The sequence below is a fragment of the Patella vulgata genome, chromosome 4 (genome assembly GCF_932274485.2).
Source record: "Patella vulgata chromosome 4, xgPatVulg1.2, whole genome shotgun sequence".
Taxonomy (NCBI): domain Eukaryota; kingdom Metazoa; phylum Mollusca; class Gastropoda; family Patellidae; genus Patella; species Patella vulgata.
The window spans coordinates 24854005-24874674 of record NC_065882.2 but is presented as its reverse complement, the minus strand read 5'-3'; the positions used below and the strand labels follow the sequence as shown (position 1 = coordinate 24874674).

At 32.4% G+C, this 20670-nt stretch overlaps 1 protein-coding gene across 1 annotated transcript in view; it reads right to left on the bottom strand.

Annotated features, from left to right (window-relative positions):
• LOC126817487 (KICSTOR complex protein SZT2) overlaps positions 1–19574 on the bottom strand; it is a 119426-nt gene extending 99852 nt beyond the window's left edge. Inside the window, exons 1-19 of the mRNA XM_050544501.2 lie at positions 19429–19574; positions 18907–19080; positions 18180–18257; positions 17322–17414; positions 15815–15940; positions 14703–14856; positions 13078–13298; positions 12611–12753; positions 12008–12162; positions 10881–10974; positions 10567–10698; positions 8651–8812; positions 7302–7367; positions 6015–6218; positions 4337–4654; positions 3202–3435; positions 2458–2536; positions 1398–1507; positions 708–870 (exon numbers count right to left, since the gene is read on the bottom strand). Coding sequence (XP_050400458.2) covers positions 708–870; positions 1398–1507; positions 2458–2536; positions 3202–3435; positions 4337–4654; positions 6015–6218; positions 7302–7367; positions 8651–8812; positions 10567–10698; positions 10881–10974; positions 12008–12162; positions 12611–12753; positions 13078–13298; positions 14703–14856; positions 15815–15940; positions 17322–17414; positions 18180–18257; positions 18907–19080; positions 19429–19530 — 2808 coding nt within the window. The 5' untranslated portion in view covers positions 19531–19574. The remainder of the gene's footprint in view (positions 1–707; positions 871–1397; positions 1508–2457; positions 2537–3201; positions 3436–4336; positions 4655–6014; positions 6219–7301; positions 7368–8650; positions 8813–10566; positions 10699–10880; positions 10975–12007; positions 12163–12610; positions 12754–13077; positions 13299–14702; positions 14857–15814; positions 15941–17321; positions 17415–18179; positions 18258–18906; positions 19081–19428) is intronic.
• Between the last annotated feature and the right edge of the window lie 1096 nt (positions 19575–20670).

Sequence of the window (20670 nt, the reverse complement as noted above, 5' to 3'; positions counted from 1 at the left end):
GAACACCAAAAAGGATTAATAAGAATTTCTGCATATTCAGTAATTTTGATGAGAGTTGCTGTTTTGAATTTCACATGATACTGATGCTCTTCAATGTGACTGGTGCATTGCAGCCTCTTGTTCAGGAAAACAATTATTTATTATGAGTGTTTAGCATTTAGTGTTTAACTAATCAATTGTTTACTGTTTTCATGGCTGCATATAGATATGAAAAATAGCAGCTATTTGATTTTGTTGTTCATTGATTGATTGATTGATGTGTGAATGATTTTATTATTAGCTGTGTATTTATCTTGTCCAATAAATAATAATAGTTCTGTTAGTGATGTCACAAACACATTCTTTGATTTATTGTGGCATTTGAAGGGAGACGTCTAGAAAAATTGTTAAAAGTTGATTCTCACAGTAGTTATCTATTCATTGCTAAAATATAGGTGGATCATCTGTCTAAATAAGGGGTTGAGATATCATTGTTCAAAATAAAGAGAAACTTTCTTTTAATTTCTAACAAAACGATTCCATGACTGTATGGGATTGAGATATCATTGTTCGAAATAAGGAGGGACTTTCTTTTTTTTACTTTCAAACAAAATGAATCCATGACTGTAATTCGTTCCAAATATTTCAACACCACGAAAGGAAATTATATTTTTCTGGTTACAGCAATGAAAACAATATTTAAATATTCTAGTAATGAATATACTCACAGCTTTTGCCATTTGATCAGCTTTAAGACCATCTAGATGTTTACATTCTGGTGTATTATTAACACAGACGCCATATTGTGGTTCTACCCAACATTCTGTTACAATCTGTAATTCAAAATCAGCTTCTGTTGTTTCCATTTCTTCTATATCATCTTCTGATACACTATAGGTATAAAATACAACATTAATGTTACACTGATAAAATAAAATACAACTTTTATATCACACTGATACACTATTAAAATAAACTACAGCTTTAATATCACACTGATACATTATTAAAATAAACTACAGATTTAATATCACACTGATACATTATTAAAATAAACTACAGATTTAATATCACACTGATACATTATTAAAATAAACTACAGATTTAATATCACACTGATACATTAATGAATAAACAAATAATTAAAACTTCATCATCACATTGATACTTTATAAACATATAATCATAACTTCAATATCACACTAATACATTACCGAAAAAGATTTAATTACAATATTGTGCATGTATTTTGAAAGATGAACAACCTTCAATTTGAACAATTATAGAATAATCATAAACATGAAATATCAATAGCAAATTCCTGGCATTAATCATATTTAACGGTAAAGATACTTCTGTAAACTTGTTAGAATGGAATCTAAAACCATACAAACAAACAAACAACAAACTGGACGTACCTATCTCTAGTCGTCTTCACATGAGGTGGAAATATAACATATTGTACAACACATTTAGAACAATTCTCATATTCAACTGTTGTATTATCTTTAATATAATTATCAGGATCCTGTAATTAGAATATATCACAAAGTTACAACCTTCAAGGTGATATAAATGCACAAACTTTCACTTTTTCAAAATGGTCCAGGGCAATAACTTTGACAGTCAAGTATTGGGATAGTTGAAAATTATTTGGATTCTTCATCTTAGGAACATAACCACTTCGTATAAATTTTAAGGCAATCAAATTTTTAAAGTGATCAAGGGCAACAACAAAATTAATCATTGGAAAAAGTTGAACATAAACACTGTGTATAAAATTCAAGTCAATCGGATGATAACATTAGGGTTTGCAAGACTTTTCAAACTGATCATGGGCTCTAACTCTGACAGTAATAATTAATTAGAAGAAATATTTGAGAATCTATAGCCTTCTTATTAACATAAACCCTGCCTATAAATTTCAATTCATTTAATTGTTAACTTTTGCCTCAATATGACGAAGTCATAACTTTGACAGTAATTATCAGAAATCGTTGAAAAATCAATATGCTAATTCATCTTATGAAAAAACACTGTCAATCAGATGATAACTTTAAGTTCAGACGGACAGGACTCACAAAAATTAACAATTTTTTTGAATAATCTTAATTAGGATGACTTTATAGAAATAGTTAAAGTCAAATATGGGCAGCATATAGAAGAGATTATTACTGAAAGTCCAATTCATTAAATTCAAAAACATTAAAATTTACACTCAAAATTGTTTGAGTAAAGAATGATGCTTACAGCAGTTGATAAGTAACCAACTAGATGGATTATCTTTCAAGAAAAACGCTTAAATTTTTGTAATCAGTTATATTAACATTGTACAGAATTTTTCTGTGCCCCGAATTTGAATTAATTTAGAATTGAATGTAGCTAACATGAGGTCTTTTTCATTATCCCACAAGAAACTTATCACAGCTTGTTCAGACAGAAATATTTTATACATAGTAAAGAAAGTAAAAATCTTACTGTCATATCAACTTCTAACACAAAACTAACAATACCAGAATCGGTAGCAGCAAAATGAAAACCTTCTTGCAGACGTAATCTATAAAATATCACATAAAGGTAAATTTATATAAAACATTACTTCATCTAAGTCATGGTATTCCTATACCCAAATTCTATATGCTTCATATTCTGTGTAGGATCATCAGATTTGAGGAACATTGGCTGATGATCTTGGTAATGGCTTGATCAATAACCGAGCCGTTCATGAGTTTATTGGGATTTTTGAGTGTGGTTACCTCAGATTTGAGGAACATTGGCTGATGATCTTGGTAATGATTTGATCAATAACCGAGCCGTCCATGAGTTTATTGGGATTTTTGAGTGTGGTTACCTCTTGTCAGTGGTGCAGGACGGAGAGCCTAACAAGGAACAACTTCTAGGTCCTTCAGATGGGGTCTTTTGTACTTGGACTTCCACGACGATTAGGCAGATATGCTGCTGTCTGAGCAAAACTTTCCTCAAAGCACACTGCATGGCGTATGTACCTAACGTCATTAGCCCCAGTAGGTGCAGAAAAGTAGAACATTAGTTTCCATATTCAGGCTAATGATCAAGGACACTTCAACTGTACATTATTGACAATGCTTGATTCTGACATTTAATATAAAATATATTAGTGTCAAGGAAGAAACATGTAATAGGCAAAATACAAAGAAACTTGTCATAGTGTTTTGAGTGCCATTTGTATGAAAATATACTCACTTTGTCAATGTTTGCAAAACTTTTCCAATAAAAGACATTTCAACAGGTATATTAAAAGATTGTTGAATGGTCCATATCCACCGTTGATGACATAAATAATGTGACAACATACGGAACATACTGGTGGCAGATTTGGTAGAATTGGACATGGTGCTTCGGAAAGATGAAATTGGAAAAGTCTCTTCTTTATTTGGATCATCTACAGACATCATATCTTTTGGAACTCGATCATATCTGATAAATAATATCATTATGAAATAGTCTATTAATATGAATTAGTTATTAAATTAGTTAAAAGCATTTACTATATCTTATTCATCTCGTCTACCGATTCAGTTAATTCTATTTTTAAATTCCGACGTTTCAGTGAAGGTGCAAGGAGAAGAAATATAATTTACTATCAATTGTTCTTGTTCTTTATTCTTTTGTTGAGACAATTTTGCTATAAAATATGATTCAATTGATACATTACTGTATCCAACAGCTGTCAACCACAAAAGTAGCATTTAACTTAAAAGTTGTTGCAAATTGAGCATCTATATATATAATATAGATATTAGACTTATTTACTCAATTTTCTAGATTGCAGCATTATAAAAGCATCCATGCTTGGTCTGTTATCTAAAACAAAACCATTTTAAAATTGGCACGATTTGATTCAACACTGGGGTTACTCAAATTAGATTTTATGAAATATTTGAGACAGATCTGCCAATCCATTAAAATTGATTACAAACTGATTTTGTCTCTCTAATTACAAACCGTGTCACAGGTCTCTTTCTACTGGCTTTTAAAATCCACTTAACACAACCCCGTCATTTTTGGACTAACATAGGGTTACAATTTTCAAATTCAATTGTGCTTATGGGTCTTTAGCAGTGGGAAGAAACTGAAGGACCCAGAGAAAATCCAAAGGACTAGACAAGCTTCATCTAGAAGAATTAAAGCTAAAAGTGTATGCCATTAAATTATTAATAAATACGTTTAACTGTCACTTTAAGATGCATGGCTATCTATAGTGGGTAGTTATCTACAATATTGTTTTGCTCTACCTCTACTAAACAAGAAAAGAACCAACAGACCATAATCAATTCAGCTATTTCAAGATCATCTAGGAAAGTGGATGTTTAATTACCTAATAAGAATCTTTTCCACAGGCTTCGAAAAAATAATACAACAATTAATTTCTGACCAATCCCTCATCAGTGGTGTCTTTCGCTTCTTCTTCTTCTTACTACCATTACCATTAGCAACCTGTTTCTCCTTTTTGAGTGTTTTTTCACTTCCTCTCGGTGGAAATTTTAATTCTTTAATTTTTAAAAGCAGTTCTTCTACTTCTGCTATGCGTAAATGACTGGGTGTTCCTCCCAGGAAGGCCAATCTAAGCACCACACAAGGACCTTTTAGTGTTACCCGTAGCACACAAAAATAAGACGGTGGCTTGTCGGGATCACTGAAACAGTAAAAACTTTTATAATCACTTACATGTAAATACAATTTAGAAATAAAACACATGCAAACTTGAAAGAAAATTGTCACTAAATGGGGGTGTCATCTACAAAATCATAAATTAAAATATCCTAATGCATTTCCACATGACTTAGCCACCAAATACTAATACAATTATAGCTGATAGACAATAAATGACTTAAAGATGGGTTCCCGCGTACAAACTGGGTGATTTAATGGTATATATGGACTAAAAACATATTCAAACTAATTAATTTGTCATAATTTTGCTTCAAATCCTTCTCAAACATTTAATTGCGAAGGAATGTCCTGCTATAAAATTTTGATCAAACCAGGTCACGTTTAAGTCACGTGACTAACCTCTCTTGTAAGTCAGAGGAGAATTCATTGCATACATAAGACCATGTTGTCTTTAATTGCTTACTATTTATTATAAATATCGAATCCTAATTAAATTCTCAGATTATCCACTACCGTCGTCTTTTTCCGTCATTTTTATCTCAGAAAGTGTTGTACGTCTAACTCTTCATAAAGTTTATCAACTTGTACATCAAGCGCTCAATGTTCGCATGTGACCTTTGACATCACACGTGCAGAAATTCCTAATCGTCGGGCTGTTGATTAGGGGAACCCTTACATTTTTGTCCTGTATACGCTCCATGAGTGTTTTTCGAGGAATCCAGTATTTTTCTAGTAAGATTGGATATCTCTACTTTCTATATATACCAAAATTACCATACTTTTATTGGAAATAACCACCCAATAAATACTTTTCTGGGAACCCATCCTTAATCTTTTACATATTTTAACTTCAGATTTTGTGAATAAGGTCCCTGAGCTCTAACATAAAAATTTGGCCACCCTAAGTCCAAGTATACATAATTCATTGTTTTCCCAGCTTTATGCCATGCATTATATTTCAAACTATAGACATAATATTTTACCAATAAAGTACCAAAATAATGATATATTAGAATAGTGACATGTCTATAAGGGATGGTGATTGAGATATTTTCTTGTTCAGTTGGTACATGCTTTATCACTGCTCACATGATTAGATGATTGAATTTCAGATTGTTTCACTGATTATCCCCAGTATATTCTGGCTAATTTTTATGGTGACTGAAAATTGGAGATGACAGAGTCCAAATCATAACAAGAAATTTATGTGCCATAAAATTAACACTAACTGATGCAACACACATTTTTTTTGTTTTGAACACCAATGTTTGCTAAATGGTTAATTGTAATTCATATAATAAAAGACCCAGACCGTTATCGGGTAATCATTTTTTGTTTCACAGTATAATTGTACATACAGACTATAGTTGCTGAGTGATTACCTGAACAGTAGTTTTATGTAAGACATATTCTCTCTAAGAACAAAAGTAGTCCATTCTCGTAACGTTTTATTGAGTTCTGTTTGAGCTTGCATACAGGCTATAGAATGAAATCTACCACTAGAGTTAGGTATATGAAGGTATTTGGGTAAGGGCATATCATGTTCCATTACTAGACCAATCAGATGACAGTGCATCCATTTTTGCCTGAAAAACAACATTTAGAGGAATATTGAGTTTAATATCATTTCCATTATTGTTTGTTAAATATATAATTTAGAATATATGACATTAATTATACTTATAAGTCATTTATTTACTCCAAATCTTTTACAGAAGTATGATATTTTGTTGGGTGTTCTACAAACTGAAACAAGGGTCTTAACTCTGGAAGTAATTTACAGAAATTGTTGAAATTCCACCAGCATAGATATTTCATATAGATCGGATAATAATTTTTGTCATTCGAACGTTCAAAAGTTCAACAAAGTAAAACAAGGGCCATAAATTTAGAAGTATTTGACAGAAATTGCTGAAATTTAATAGGATTATTTGTTTTACTAATTTAAATAATGTATATAAATTTCATACAGATCAGATTATATCTTTCATCATTCGAGCGTTCACAATTCTCAACAAGGTGAAACAAATGCCATAACTCTACAAGTAATTATTTGACATTGCTGAAATTCAATAGGATTCTTCATTTCACTAATATAAATGAAACAAGGACCATAACTCTACACATAGTTTACGGAAATTGTGAAATTCAATAGGCTTCTTTGTTTCACTAATTTAAATGATGCATATAAATTCCATACAGATCGGTTGATAACTTTAGTTGTTAGAGTGTTCACAAGACATAATTAACAGAAATTGCTGAAATTCAATAGGGTTCTTTGTTTCACTAATTTAAGTGCATGCGTCCAAATTCCATACAGATCGGATGACAACTTGTGTCGTTACAGCGTTCACAAGGTTCAACAAAGTGAAAGAAGGACTATAACTCCAGAAGAAATTATTGGAAATTATTGAAATTAAATAGGCTTCTCCATCTCACTACTGTAAACAACATATATCAATTTCAAAACAATCAGATGATAAATGTAGTATTTACAACGGACGGACATACAGACGGACCTGGGCGATGGCAATATATGACCACATTACCATGTGGGCATATAAAAACAAATTGTGCGCAGACAGGGGCGACGACAATATACGTCCATATGAAAATATGGGCTCATTCCTAACCCAAAGATGTTTTTCATTTAGAATGAAAATACTCACCAAACAGTTGTATCCAGCATAATAATTGGTCTCCAAAAAGATTCAAATATGGCTAAATAACTGTCACTAAAAATACATAATACAACGAATAAATATTTACATTAAAGGTCATAATCTATGAAATATCTTGCTATCTATACAACAAAAACATGCATACGCTATTATGAAAGAGACCTTGACACAAATGGCGAAATGTAAAGCTTACGAAAGTTAATGACGGTTGAAGCAACAATGATTGCATAATAAGAGTGAAATGTGAGTTAAGACAGCCAACGGAGACTCTTGTGGAGTTGCTTAACATTATATCTTGTAAACCCACAGTTTTGGAAATGCTCCCTTTGTTGAGTTTTGTGTTTCCCCCATTCACTTGATTTGACAGTACTTTTACTGCTTATTGTTTAAAATGTCTGTTGTCCATGTGTCTTCTGAGATTTTGTTTATGTGTGGTGTGGTTCTCCTGCCAAACTATCACAACAAAAAGTCGCTCAATATGAATGATTATTTGAGCAGGACTGACTGTATTATCTGAACAGAATAATGGCCACCATGTTCAGACACAATATGTAGTATCAATTTCTGTTATTCAAAGCATAACAAAGTTGTTTCATTATTCCCAAATTTATTTTGCATCACAAAATATTAACTCAGTTCAGATGAACCCATTAGGCTGTATACAAAATATGTTGTATCTCATTCATATATCACCCGAATCACTCATTGATTACCGATCGATCATATTTCCTGGGTCAATGAGAAGTAACTCCATTAAACTGGAAGTTTATCGTAAGCTTAATTATTAAGTACACAATCCTGATAAATGTTATTGAGAATCATATATATGGTACTGGAAAATCGTAAATTGACTAAGTATTATCAAGGAAATGTTGACCATCAATTTGCCTGTTTAATTGTAAATTGTTTAAGCCATTTCTTTCGTGCTGCAAACTACAACATCAAGTAATGAGAAAGAAATGACTGAACTTATACTCCATAGGGATGAGAGATGGAAGGTGCAGAATTCATATTAGACGTACAAAACATAAGCTTTCAACCGTAGACCAAGATGACTGCTTGTAATAAATAAACTTGAATTCTGCTTAGCATGCAGTAAATTTTAGATATTTCAAGAATTAGTAATTATATAAGTGAATCCCAATAAACAGCATGAATAAACTGATGATGAGATAATGCTAGAACCTTGATATGTGACAAAACAAATTTATTCAAATGCCCCTTTGACAAAATAAAAACATAAAAAAAAAAATAAAAACCTCTGTTGCACATCAGATTTTTTTGAAGGGTCGGCTAAGAAACAGAATGGATTTAATATAAATTTATAATATTTGTACCTTGAGTTTAGTTGATTATTAAGAGTAATACCAGTTTTTTGGTTAGATATTGAAGCAACAAATAACGGAATGCCATTTCTTATAGAATCTGGTATTGTATAATAATTACTATTTGTACTAAAAGATTGTAGATGAGCCAACCATTTATCTGTCTGATTTACACTGAAAGGAAATAAAAACATTATACATATTACAGAACTGAAATTTCAGTAGTGTAGTAATATGGATGGTAGGATTTGTGCAAAAGAACACATATGTATAATAATATTATGACCTTGACCAATAATTATTTGTAGATTCATAGACAAGTAAAATAACACATAGAACGGAAATTTGTGATGATATTAAACATAAATTGAACTTTAGGTTAATAAACACACTTGTCATATGCCACATATTGGTATGCAAGATATGAGGTATGTCTATTCCATATTTGGCTTAGTCATGTGGTCATTAGGCTTTGTAACCAATCATCATAATTAATTATGTAATATTTGACCAATTAAATAATAGATAGCAAAAGGTAAAGCACATACAAACACTTGAGATGTGCATGATTTTTAGACACCATGTAGATTTGAGAGTGCAAACACCATGTAGAAATTTGTTAGGAGAGACAGTTGAGGTTCAAGTGGCAATATCTGGGTTGAGAGATGGAGAGAATGACATTATTTTGATCTATGCTTGTAATCTATGTATCCAGCTTGATATAAAACTGTGGAAACCATACTTTTGTTCCTGTCAACTTGTTTGCTAACCATACAATATTTTGGGACTGATAACGTGGGATGTCACATCCCAAACTTAGGCTGCCTGTCTACAGCTAGCTCCGCCTGAGAACAGACCCTAAGCTAATTAACCGACATTTTAATTCCTACATCGACGATTTTAGTCGAAAACATTGAGCATGCTTTTAGTAATTTTTAAAAGTATTTATTTCTCTTCTATTGTCATATTGAATGAAATTAAATATGTTTATTTAGCCGCTGTGTGTATGAAAGATGTCAAACTAATCAAAGCCGAATCACAAAATAATCCTCTAATTATTCAATATGGTGGCGCCCATGAAACATAATTTCACAGAGGCAGTTTTGTTTGCGAAGACAAATTTAGAAGTATCTAACCTTGTTTTAAAAGATAAACAGATTGAAACTCTAAAGACAGTTTACAATGGCAAAGAATGTATTGTAATATTACCCACTAGCACATATTATATACCACTTTTAACGTAGTGGCAGAAGTTGACAATTTGCCAATGACACGTGTTTACATAATACATGTGCTTCATCAAGTTATTTTTACTCTGTTGTGTACACACAAAGCGGTAGTCCCGTCGATGAGTCCCGCTCCAAAATGATCACGTGAGCGTTTTAAATGGAGTCTATTTGGGGCAGTGATCATAATCTCGAAGTATGGCGTAGAAGGATCGCTGCGTGTAGTTTGGGGATGTCAGAGTGACATTTAAAGATACGTCTTAATGGCGGAGATAAAAATATAAACACAATGTGAGTCATAAGAGAAATTACAAATATAACCAGAGACAATACTAGACAATCACAAGGCTAATAAAATATGTAGCAGAGAAGAGAGTATACATTGCACGTTGGACTACTTATTTTGTATTTAATGATAAAATAATTTTTTAAGTTTTTATTTTATGAGTATACATGGCTATATGAGATGTAATATGTTAACATAACAGAAACATTCTGGAACATTTGGTAACACTCATTTGCTGATCTAAATTTCCACCCATGCATTGTCGGGCAATTTTTGGTTTCACAGTCCATATAGACTGGAGTTGACCATGCATCAAAAAGAAACTACTTTTCTGGATTTAAATCCAACATCTTGAGATTCTGAAATCTGCATTCTAACATAAAGATTACGGTGCCTCTCTTATTGGCATACCTTACCTTTGAATAGCTTGCCAGAATCTTTTGACATTAGCTGATCTATAGGGACTTTTAATATGAAGTTTCTGACAAGTTATTTCATGTAGAAAAGAATAACTGCCTTCTATATGTAATTCTATATTAGTCTTGTGGCTGAAATCAAACAATATTTATATACCTTAAATGTCTTACAGAAATAAGTTCTAAAAGAAGCACAAATTTATGAGTTGGTCACTTTTATATACTATATGAATAATCACTAATCCTTGAGAAGAAAAAAAGTCAATTCAAGAGATGTTGCCATTACATTAAAACAAGTCCTGTAAACACCTTACCTATCCTGATCTAAAGGCCAGGCAGCCATGGCAATGTATTCTATTCTTACATACTCTCTCCATGGTAAAACCATTTTAACCATTATACTTCCACCTATAAGATAAAAAATAAAATGAAATTGTGTTTAATGTCCTACTTTTCTACACCAACTGTGTTAATGAAAATGTGCATATGCCATGTAATAAGTTATGAGGAAAACGTAGCACACATAGCGACAATTCCATCTAGCCAAATTCCAAGTGTTTGTTTTATATGCAGGCCAACAAACATGTGTGCCAGGTCCTTTGATCTGCAGCACTGACAAGGAGAAATCATGCTGAAAATTCCAGAGGAACTTTACAGCATATTTATAGTGCGCCCTTTCACATTACGTGGTCAGGGACTCTATAATCATAAAACCAATGTAAAAAGTTGTATATACAGAGTCAGTTAAAAGCTTGTTTAAATAAATGTGTTTTAAGTTGTCTTTTAAAAGAACCTACAGATGTATATCAACTTAAACTAAAAGGTAGATTATTCCATAAGAAAGGGGTTGATAGTAAGAGCTAACAGTAAGAGACTAGTTGAACAGTTTTATAAAGTTTTAAAAGATCAGAGAGGTAAACAGGAGCTAAATTATTTAAACATTTAAAATAAATAGTAATAAAATCTTAACTTGTGTGCTTCTGGTTAATGATGCAGCGGTTTACTCACTGATGTAGGTTTTAATGGCTCTTTGATTTACATCAAAATAAAGTGTTGAACTGGTTTATTGTGTTATTGGGGGGTTGGATGGCTGAGTGGTTAGAGTGAGCGCGCTGTATCATAAAGTCTGTCATTGAGTCGACTGGCGCGGTTTCGAATCCCCGGTTGTACATGACAAGGAGTAGGGTCGCCTGTCCAACCTCGTGGGTTTTCTCCGGTTTCCTCCCACTGCTAAAGACCCCTACGCGCTAGCGAATTATAGAAATAAAATTAAACCATATGTTAGTCCCGAAATGACCTAGTTTGTGTCGAGTGGACGTTAAACCCCATTTCTCTCTCTCTCTCTCTTATTGTGTTATTATTATTGACAATAATATACAGATTTAAAAGCAACAATTATGAATAATATATGTTTCTGACAAATTCAAATATAAAGGTATACCTTGGATGATCTGAACTTCTTTAATTGTGTAGCCCTCTCTTAATCTCAAGGATAAAACACTGTTGATATTAGCAGACACAGAATTTTCAACATGTTTCTTACGTACATTGTCTAATCCAATTCTTTTACTATCTAGAGGATTAGAGTATAATTTCCTGAAAATATAATACAACATCTTAAAGATGAAATAAATTTAACACGATATACCATATTAATTGTGTATAATAATATGTTATTGTCTCAATGAAAGTCAGCACTTGAAGAACTTGATAGCGTAAACTGGAGTCAACAAATAATATGAGCATTACTGAACATTTCTAATCATAAATTTGGTTAATATTAATAACCACATTTCAAGTACAAGGATTGCTTCTTTTTAAGACTTTCGGGAATTTATTTTGTGGTGTTTTTTTCCAAATGCATTAAATCATCTTCATGGAATAAACTGCCTTCATCGATATGAATGGCATCAGGTCACTGAATTATTTATCTGATCTAAAAGGCATTTCTTTTTCGACATATGGCAGATGGCAGATATTGATAAAAGGAAATACATAATTGGCTTTGTTGTAGATATTGCTCAAAGTAAAATGTTTTAATAACCTGTTAATCCATGCTAATGAACCAGGTACATCTTCATCACTTTGATGTGTCAATTCATATTTAAATCCTTCTAATCCTTTCTGAAAGTTCCAGAAATATAGAGCCTTGTGATAGATATTAGGTTCCAGTGCATGTGAGTCATCCTGTAATAACAAAAAATTATGTCTTAAAATAAACAGAAAACCCCCCATTAGAATCAAAGTTAAGAATAACTTTTAGTTTAGATGTAGATACAATAAATGACAGTTTTCAGTTAATGATTAACTGAATATGGATAGATATTCTAAATGCCCTTAATATAAATTAAAATTTGATAGGATTTGTGATCTAAAAGGTACAACTATTATTTCTGTGGATGAGGGTTTATGTATAGGGTGAGAGTTTATGTATCCGTTTCTGTATAAAACAAGCACCAATAATTTTTCAAAGTTAAAACCTGATTATATTATTAAAACAGTCCATCTTACCAGTTTAGGACAACTTGCTATATAAGCACCAAAAGTTGCTGTAGCTATAAATTGCATCAATTCAACATGAGCTACATGACCAAACTGTTGATGATTAGGCTCATTACTACCAATCTTTAAAAATGAACACGATATGGTACTGTTTCTCAGCTGTGTTAATAATCTCTCAAATAAATTAGCTTCTGGTAATCCTACTAATCCATCAGTCAATACAATTACACCTACAAATATTACATTTAACGACATATCATACAAGGTTATTTAAAACTGCATCCATTCAATCCACTCACATACCTGGTATAATGATGGTAATGGCATCTTGATTTTCATAATTTATTGGAATAAAATAAAAAGAAACAACATAGAATACAATGCAGATTTCTTACTGGAACAGTTTTGGTTCTGTAAGGAATTATTCAGCATTGGTCAGTGCATATTTCAAGCACTGAAGTACAAGATTTAAAGACTAATTGCAGGATAGGGCGATGGACAGAATTGCAATCCATTGACATGGAATTCAGTCCTGTCACAGTCCCAATAACTGATGTGGAGTAGAATAATGACATCATCAAATACATTGAGCATGTTTCAGCTGTTGTGATTGGTAGAGATATTTTCTTGTTCTGTCAGTGCATGCTTTGTGGTTCAATTATGTAACATTAAATTCAATATCGCCTAAAAGATTAGTGACATGAAGTCAGCTTGTGGTTCGTTGTTCAGTATTCGTGAATAGCAAAGAACAAGTCAGTTTGTTGTTGTTTGTTGTACAGTATTTGTGAATAACGAACAACGAGTTAGTTTGTCGTTCGCTATTCACCAGGTATGGAATTATTAATATAATAAAAGCACTTCTATAGGGAATACGCTGGGAGCAGGTTTTTTTGGCCTAATTCGTAATAACACCCTCAGTGTCTTGGGAAATAGATTCTGAAAAGCTGTCTTTCTACCTGAACAACAAGCTGTTTCATATCGGCGAATATGTCGAGCATACCGGACAACAATCGGGCTCATTGTTCATTATTCGCCAATGTGAAACAGCTGGTTGTTCTGGTAGAAAGACAGCTTGTTAGAATCTATTTCCAAAGACTTTGAAGTGTTATAAACCAATTAGGCTCATAAAAAATACACTCCTGGCGCAGTCCCTATAAAAGTGCCTTTAGTATATTAGCTCATTATTCGCATATACCGAACAACAAACTGGCTCGCTGTCCGTTATTCACCAATATGAAACAGCTCGTTGTTCAGGTAGAAAGACGGCTTGTCAGAATCTATTTCTGAAGACAGTGATGTGTTATTAACCTATTAGGCCAAAATAAAAAAACACTCCCAGCGTATTCCCTATAAAAGTGCCTTTGTTATATTACTTATTCCATATCTGGTGAATAATGACAACAAAGTGGCTCATTGTTCATTAACTTCATTTTGCTTAAAATATTGCTAAACCTCCAAAAAGGCAACTTTGTCTTATCAAAGCAGATACTTTTTTTCTTGTATTTAATGAAATTCAATACCTTGTGTCCAAAAAATTCCCATTTCTAAGATGGACAAGGGAAATACTGTTCCCACAATAACCTCTTTTGATTAGAGTGAAATAAATTCACATAAGCGAAATAAGATGGCTATACCTGCACTGGAGTTTTCAGGTAAAAGTTGTAAAGACAGTATACCATATCTTATCATATTTACAAAACCTGCTTCTGGAGTCATCAATAAATCTGATGTTGTTGGATTCTTAATATCTTCACCATCGTCCTCTACAGTCATTTCCCCTTTCATGTCCTATAAATTATAGCCAACAATGTAACCGTAGGATGTTTCGATACCTCATTTTATTTATATAATAAAATAGTAGTGGAAAATGAAAACATAGCTTGCCAGACAAGGTAATGTACACAAACCAGTAGCTTAATCATCAGGTAATAAGACCTTTCATCTCATAATTTGTTTACCGAATATATTAATGTAGGTTTATCGATAACCGCATGAGTCATGGACATCATCTCTGTAACTACCTTTGCTAAACATCTCAAATTAAATAGGGACCATAGTAAGGTAACTGTTAAGTGAGTACATCCTACCCACCAGTCAGGGACTATAACTCTGTATATATATATATGTAGCATATGCTTAGACTTTCATTGAGTATATATATATATGTAGCATATGCTTAGACTTTCATTGAGTATATATATAACCTAAATAACCTTAATAACCTAAATTTCATCTTGGTAAATTAATGTTTCAACTCTTCTGAAACACAGTGGAAACTTGGGAGGTCTCTGTTAATAAAATCGCAGATATGTAGCATATGCTTAGACTTTCATTGAGTATATATATATATATAAATAGGGACCATAGTAAGGTAACTGTTAAGTGAGTACATCCTACCCAGCAGTCGGGGACTATAACTCTGAGTCTTGAAACAATTTATGCAAACATTCCAATTTAGTAACCCTAACTTCAACTTAATAACCTAAATTTCATCTTGGTAAATTAATGTTTCATTAATGTTTCATAAATTAATATATATACTCAATGAAAGTCTAAGCATATGCTACATATCTGCGATTTTATTAACAGAGACCTCCCAAGTTTCCACTGTGTTTCAGAAGAGTTGAAACATTAATTTACCAAGATGAAATATATATATATATATATATATATATATATATATATATATATATATATATATATATATATATATATATATTAAGAACATGTGAATAAAATTACTTACAGATATATTCAAAATTGACTTTGAAGATTGATATAAAGAGAGTTCAAATATTTTCAGTTTATCTTGAATCAAATGAAGAACATGCTCTACATTTTTCTCTGTAATTTGAACTCCTTGTATTAACACCTGTAATATAGAATTAATATATTGGGTGGCACAGAAAAAAACGAGTACATTATTTAAAAAGTCTACTCGTTTTTTCGGGGGCACCTGATATAGAATATCGACATACAGCTATGAGGTTTTATTATTGTGTCTCTCGTTGGATTGGACGAAAAAATAGGAAGAAATCCCATTTTTCCGCCAGTATTAGCAAAATTAAAGATCTGTGACAATTGGAAATCAAAGCAAGAGTAGGCTATAGCGACTCTGTGCAGGCAGAATTTTCGTCATAGCACAATGCATGGCGTATGTTATTAAGCACGGTTGGTGCAGAAAGTAAAATGTTAAACCACATTTCATTTCTTACTATTGACCAGATTTGATACTCGAAAACAGAATGAAATGTCAAGTTAAAACCGCTGAAGTGAGAAATTAAGTATAAATAACATAATTCAGACAAAGAGTAGATACCAGTGATGGGATTTCGCCCGTATATTACGGACATGTCCAACGTTATTTTCAAAACGTCCTAAATTATTCGACCAGGATTATGCCCAATCAGACATCAAGGTAATATTCAAAATTCCAAAATTAATATAGTGTACTGAGTGTATATTTACCACTCAACCCGATTATCGTTGATAATGGGATAGACTGATTAAGGAATTAAGTGATCAACGTATTTATTGTGTTATACCGTCTATACACCTACCTTGTATCAATCCAATAAGAGTGATTATAAACTTAATCTACGTGACTGACACGTGATTTCTCCATTCTCGGACATTTTAATCTCCCTGATGTCGGCCGACAATATGTAAAAATTAGTCATATATGTCACATATCCTAATAGTATATAACATTCCAAATCAATATACATTGTATCCGATAACTTGTCTGCAATATCACTTCGGTGAAAGCGAGCTTTAAATAAAGGTTTTCACACACACACTAGACAATGCAAGCTCTGTTTCTGAACGCACAGGATTATAGTACAATAACTGACACGGAAGTAGAAATCTCGCGAGACGCGTGAAATTATGAAATGAATACATAACAAATTTCACACGTCTAATGTCGGAGAAAAGATTCTATTTTGATGGCATATTCTCTGATTTATGATCATATTGTATCGTATTACGACATCACGTAATTTGTAGGAATATTACTGACATACATTTGAATACTGTACGGGAATTAAATATGAAAAATAACATGGTGCAACTATTTTTTATTACGTACAAATTTGAACATTTTGTTGACACATGATTTTTGTGTGTGGTCTAAAACTGCCTGCTTAAATAACCATAAGAGTCATGTCCCTTTATATTTGGTAAAAATGTCCGACAAGAACAATTTTGAAATCCCATCACTAATAGTTTATAGAAGTGAATTATAAATTTACCTGATTAGATTTTGACTGGATAACTGGAGTTTGTAACATGACAGTTACATATAATTCTGGTTTAAATATCACATTACAGCCTGGAATCTGAAACTATTCAAAACAAATTCTATGTATATATTTAATTATTCATGTAATAACAGGGGCTGAAAATTATAAGAAAGTAACTCATGACAGAACTAAGACAGTTATATGGGACAACAATCACTGGTTTATTATACACAAGCACAACAATTCAATAAGTATTCTTTTATCGTTATCAAGCATAATGACTTTATGCTAATCTATCCTTGTCATCATGTTGTGTATCGACCTTCCAGTTTACTAAATGTCTTGTCTGCAATATCACCTCGGTGGAAGTGGACGTTAAATAAAGCTATTTCACACATACTAAATGTCCTTGTCTGCGATATCACCCCGGTGGAAGTGGACGTTAAATAAAGCTATTTCACACACACTACATGTCATTGTACTTGATAACGATAAGAGAATATTTATCGAAACGATGTGCTTGAGTATAATATACGAGTGATTGTTTTCTCCATATAACTGTGTTAGTTCTGTAATGTTTTCCAATCAGTAAATGCCACTAAAGGATTATAACTCATTACACACTGTCAACAATAACCATCTTCATAATAAAATGGTTTGTCAGTTCAGATGACAGGAGATTTGTGAGTTTTTACTTGAATCCCAGGTTTCAATCCTGTAAACTTACATTTCTAATAATGGAATGACTAGTTCAGTGTGACTGGACAGTGTAGACGTAATTGGAGGTCTAAACAAATTCCATGCTAAGTTATACATGTAAATAATATATGACCTGGGAGATAATCCCAGAATAAATGAAGAACTTACTGGTTTAACTAATCCTCGTATACAGTTATTTAATGTATTTAATAAATCATCATACATCACTTGATTCTTGAATAAATCCTGAAATCAATAATTAATGCAGGTATTGTTGATTATAATATATATATTGAATTTTAAAGAACTGTAATTTTGTACAGGCTGCCATTAAGGTCTGATGGGGTTTTTCTTGGTGTGCAGTTAAAAAATGAGTCCCATTCTCCAAAATGGATGTCAAACCTACTTCCTTTATATGATAATAATAAGACAAATATGCAAAAACAAATAACCAAGTATATGAAGTAATAAAAAGTACAGTCTATGAAATTTTCGGAACTTGACTTAGAAACCCTCTTCTAAGAATAGAGGCAGTTGGCCCATGGGTGGCCAAGTGGTTTAAGACATCACTTTAGATTATAAAGTTTGTCATTGAGTCAAGTATTGTGGTTATGATCCAAGGCTGGTACAGACAGAAGGGGAATGAATGCCTATCTGACCTTGATGGGTTTTCTCAGGGCACTCTGGTTTCCTCCTATTGCTAAAACTCTCTCTCTCTCTCTTTCTTTCTTTTCATCTCTTTCTCTCTTTTCATCTCTTTTTCTCTTTTCATCTTTCTCTCTTTTCATCTCTCTCTCTCTTTTCATCTCTCTCTCTCTCTCTTCATCTCTCTCTCTCTCTCTCTCTCTCTCATATGAATAATTCAATTAGCAAGCTAAGATTACTAATTACTTACCACACAGAAAACTGAAGGACTGATATCAAGTACAAAAGCCAGTCGATAAATTGAAGCCAGGAAGGTAACAAAGGTATGAGGCTGTATACAAACATTATATTTCTGATCTGGGTCAAGTTTCTCACCATTTGGTGGAATAACAGACACTAGTGATAACTCATTTTGGGCAACAGGCTAAAATAATAAAATATTGTGATTACCTAAGTAATTATTTTCTTTAATAAATAGCAATTACGATTTAGTGCTATATTACATGTTGCATGGATTTCAAACATTCCCAATGGCAATCAAAATTTCATATCTGTGGTAAAGATGAGGGAAGGTTTTAATTTATGTTTGAGATCAACACTACATACATACATTTATTTGAATATATTTTTTCTATAGTCAAGTGATCTCAAAAACAGATAGGTTTCTGGGCATGGGTGATGACAATATATGCCTCCACATGTGAGGAAATAACAATGAGACATGTGGCTTTCTTTACAAGGGTTCTAGCTAGACAGACATGAAATTTCTTACCAGTTCTTGAGGTACATGTAACTTGAATTGAATTTTAGAGTTTAAATGTTTGAAGTACCATGATGCTCGGATATTCCTAGAGACTCTACATCCCTTTTGCATTAAAACAAATATATCCTTCGCATACAGGTCATTATTAGTGACCACTTTCTCTTCCTGAAAAATACACACAATATATAAATGTCATTTCTATATAGTATTGGCTTTAAGGGACACATAGACATCAGACATATTTCCATTGATGATGGCATTCAGATCAAATGAACTAACTGATCGATCAGTAATCTGTAGTGACTTTCTAGACCATGTTTTTGCAGCCGTTTGTGGGAATTAAAAACCTGGTAATACCCATAGTATACTAAAATAGCTGTCTCCATATAAACAAATTGAGCTTGACACACCTGGAAGAATGTTTCTTTCTTTTTTGAATATAGCAAACTTTAAATTAAATAAAACTTTGTTCATTGTCTCACAGTCGTCAATATGATGTAATAATGTAATATGAATGTATAAAAACTGATTTACATTCAATCATTCGGCGAAATATGCCCGAAATCTCAATCGAATGGCAATCTCCAGCATGTGGTTATTCCAGTCTACATATTATTTATTGCTCATGCTCTCCAGATAAGAATGGCACCACCGTTTGACATGATTTGTGGAATATGTCTAGCCTCGTTCTTTGAGTCCCCTGTTATAAATGGGACAGAAACGCATTATGGTACACGATTTGTGTACCAATGGCAAAATGTTATTTTGTCTTAAATGTTGGATATCAGAAGCCCATCTTTTTCCAGTAAGATTACAACATCAACGTTGATTTAAATTGACAAATAATTTGTGATTTCAATGTCAAAGATTTTGGATGATACTGAGTTAGAGACTTAATTAGCTACTTTACATTGACAAATAATTTGTGTTTTCAATGTCGAAGACTTGGATGATATTGGGTTAGAGTCTTAGCTACCGTACTTTAATATTAATTATTATTGGCCTCAGGTAGAAAATTGCACCAGGCAGTACCCAGGATTACAAATGGTATTTAAATACAATGTTAAATGTTTTGTTTTTGACTAGTATTAGTATCTTAAATTCTGTACATTTATTTAGCTGGAATATAAGCATAATGCATAAGGCCTATACATAATCCATGCACACTACTCGTGCCATAGTCATGATAACATAACTTCATGGGCATGTCTTTTCATACCTCCCCACCCCTTTTCCCATTCATTTCTTGGA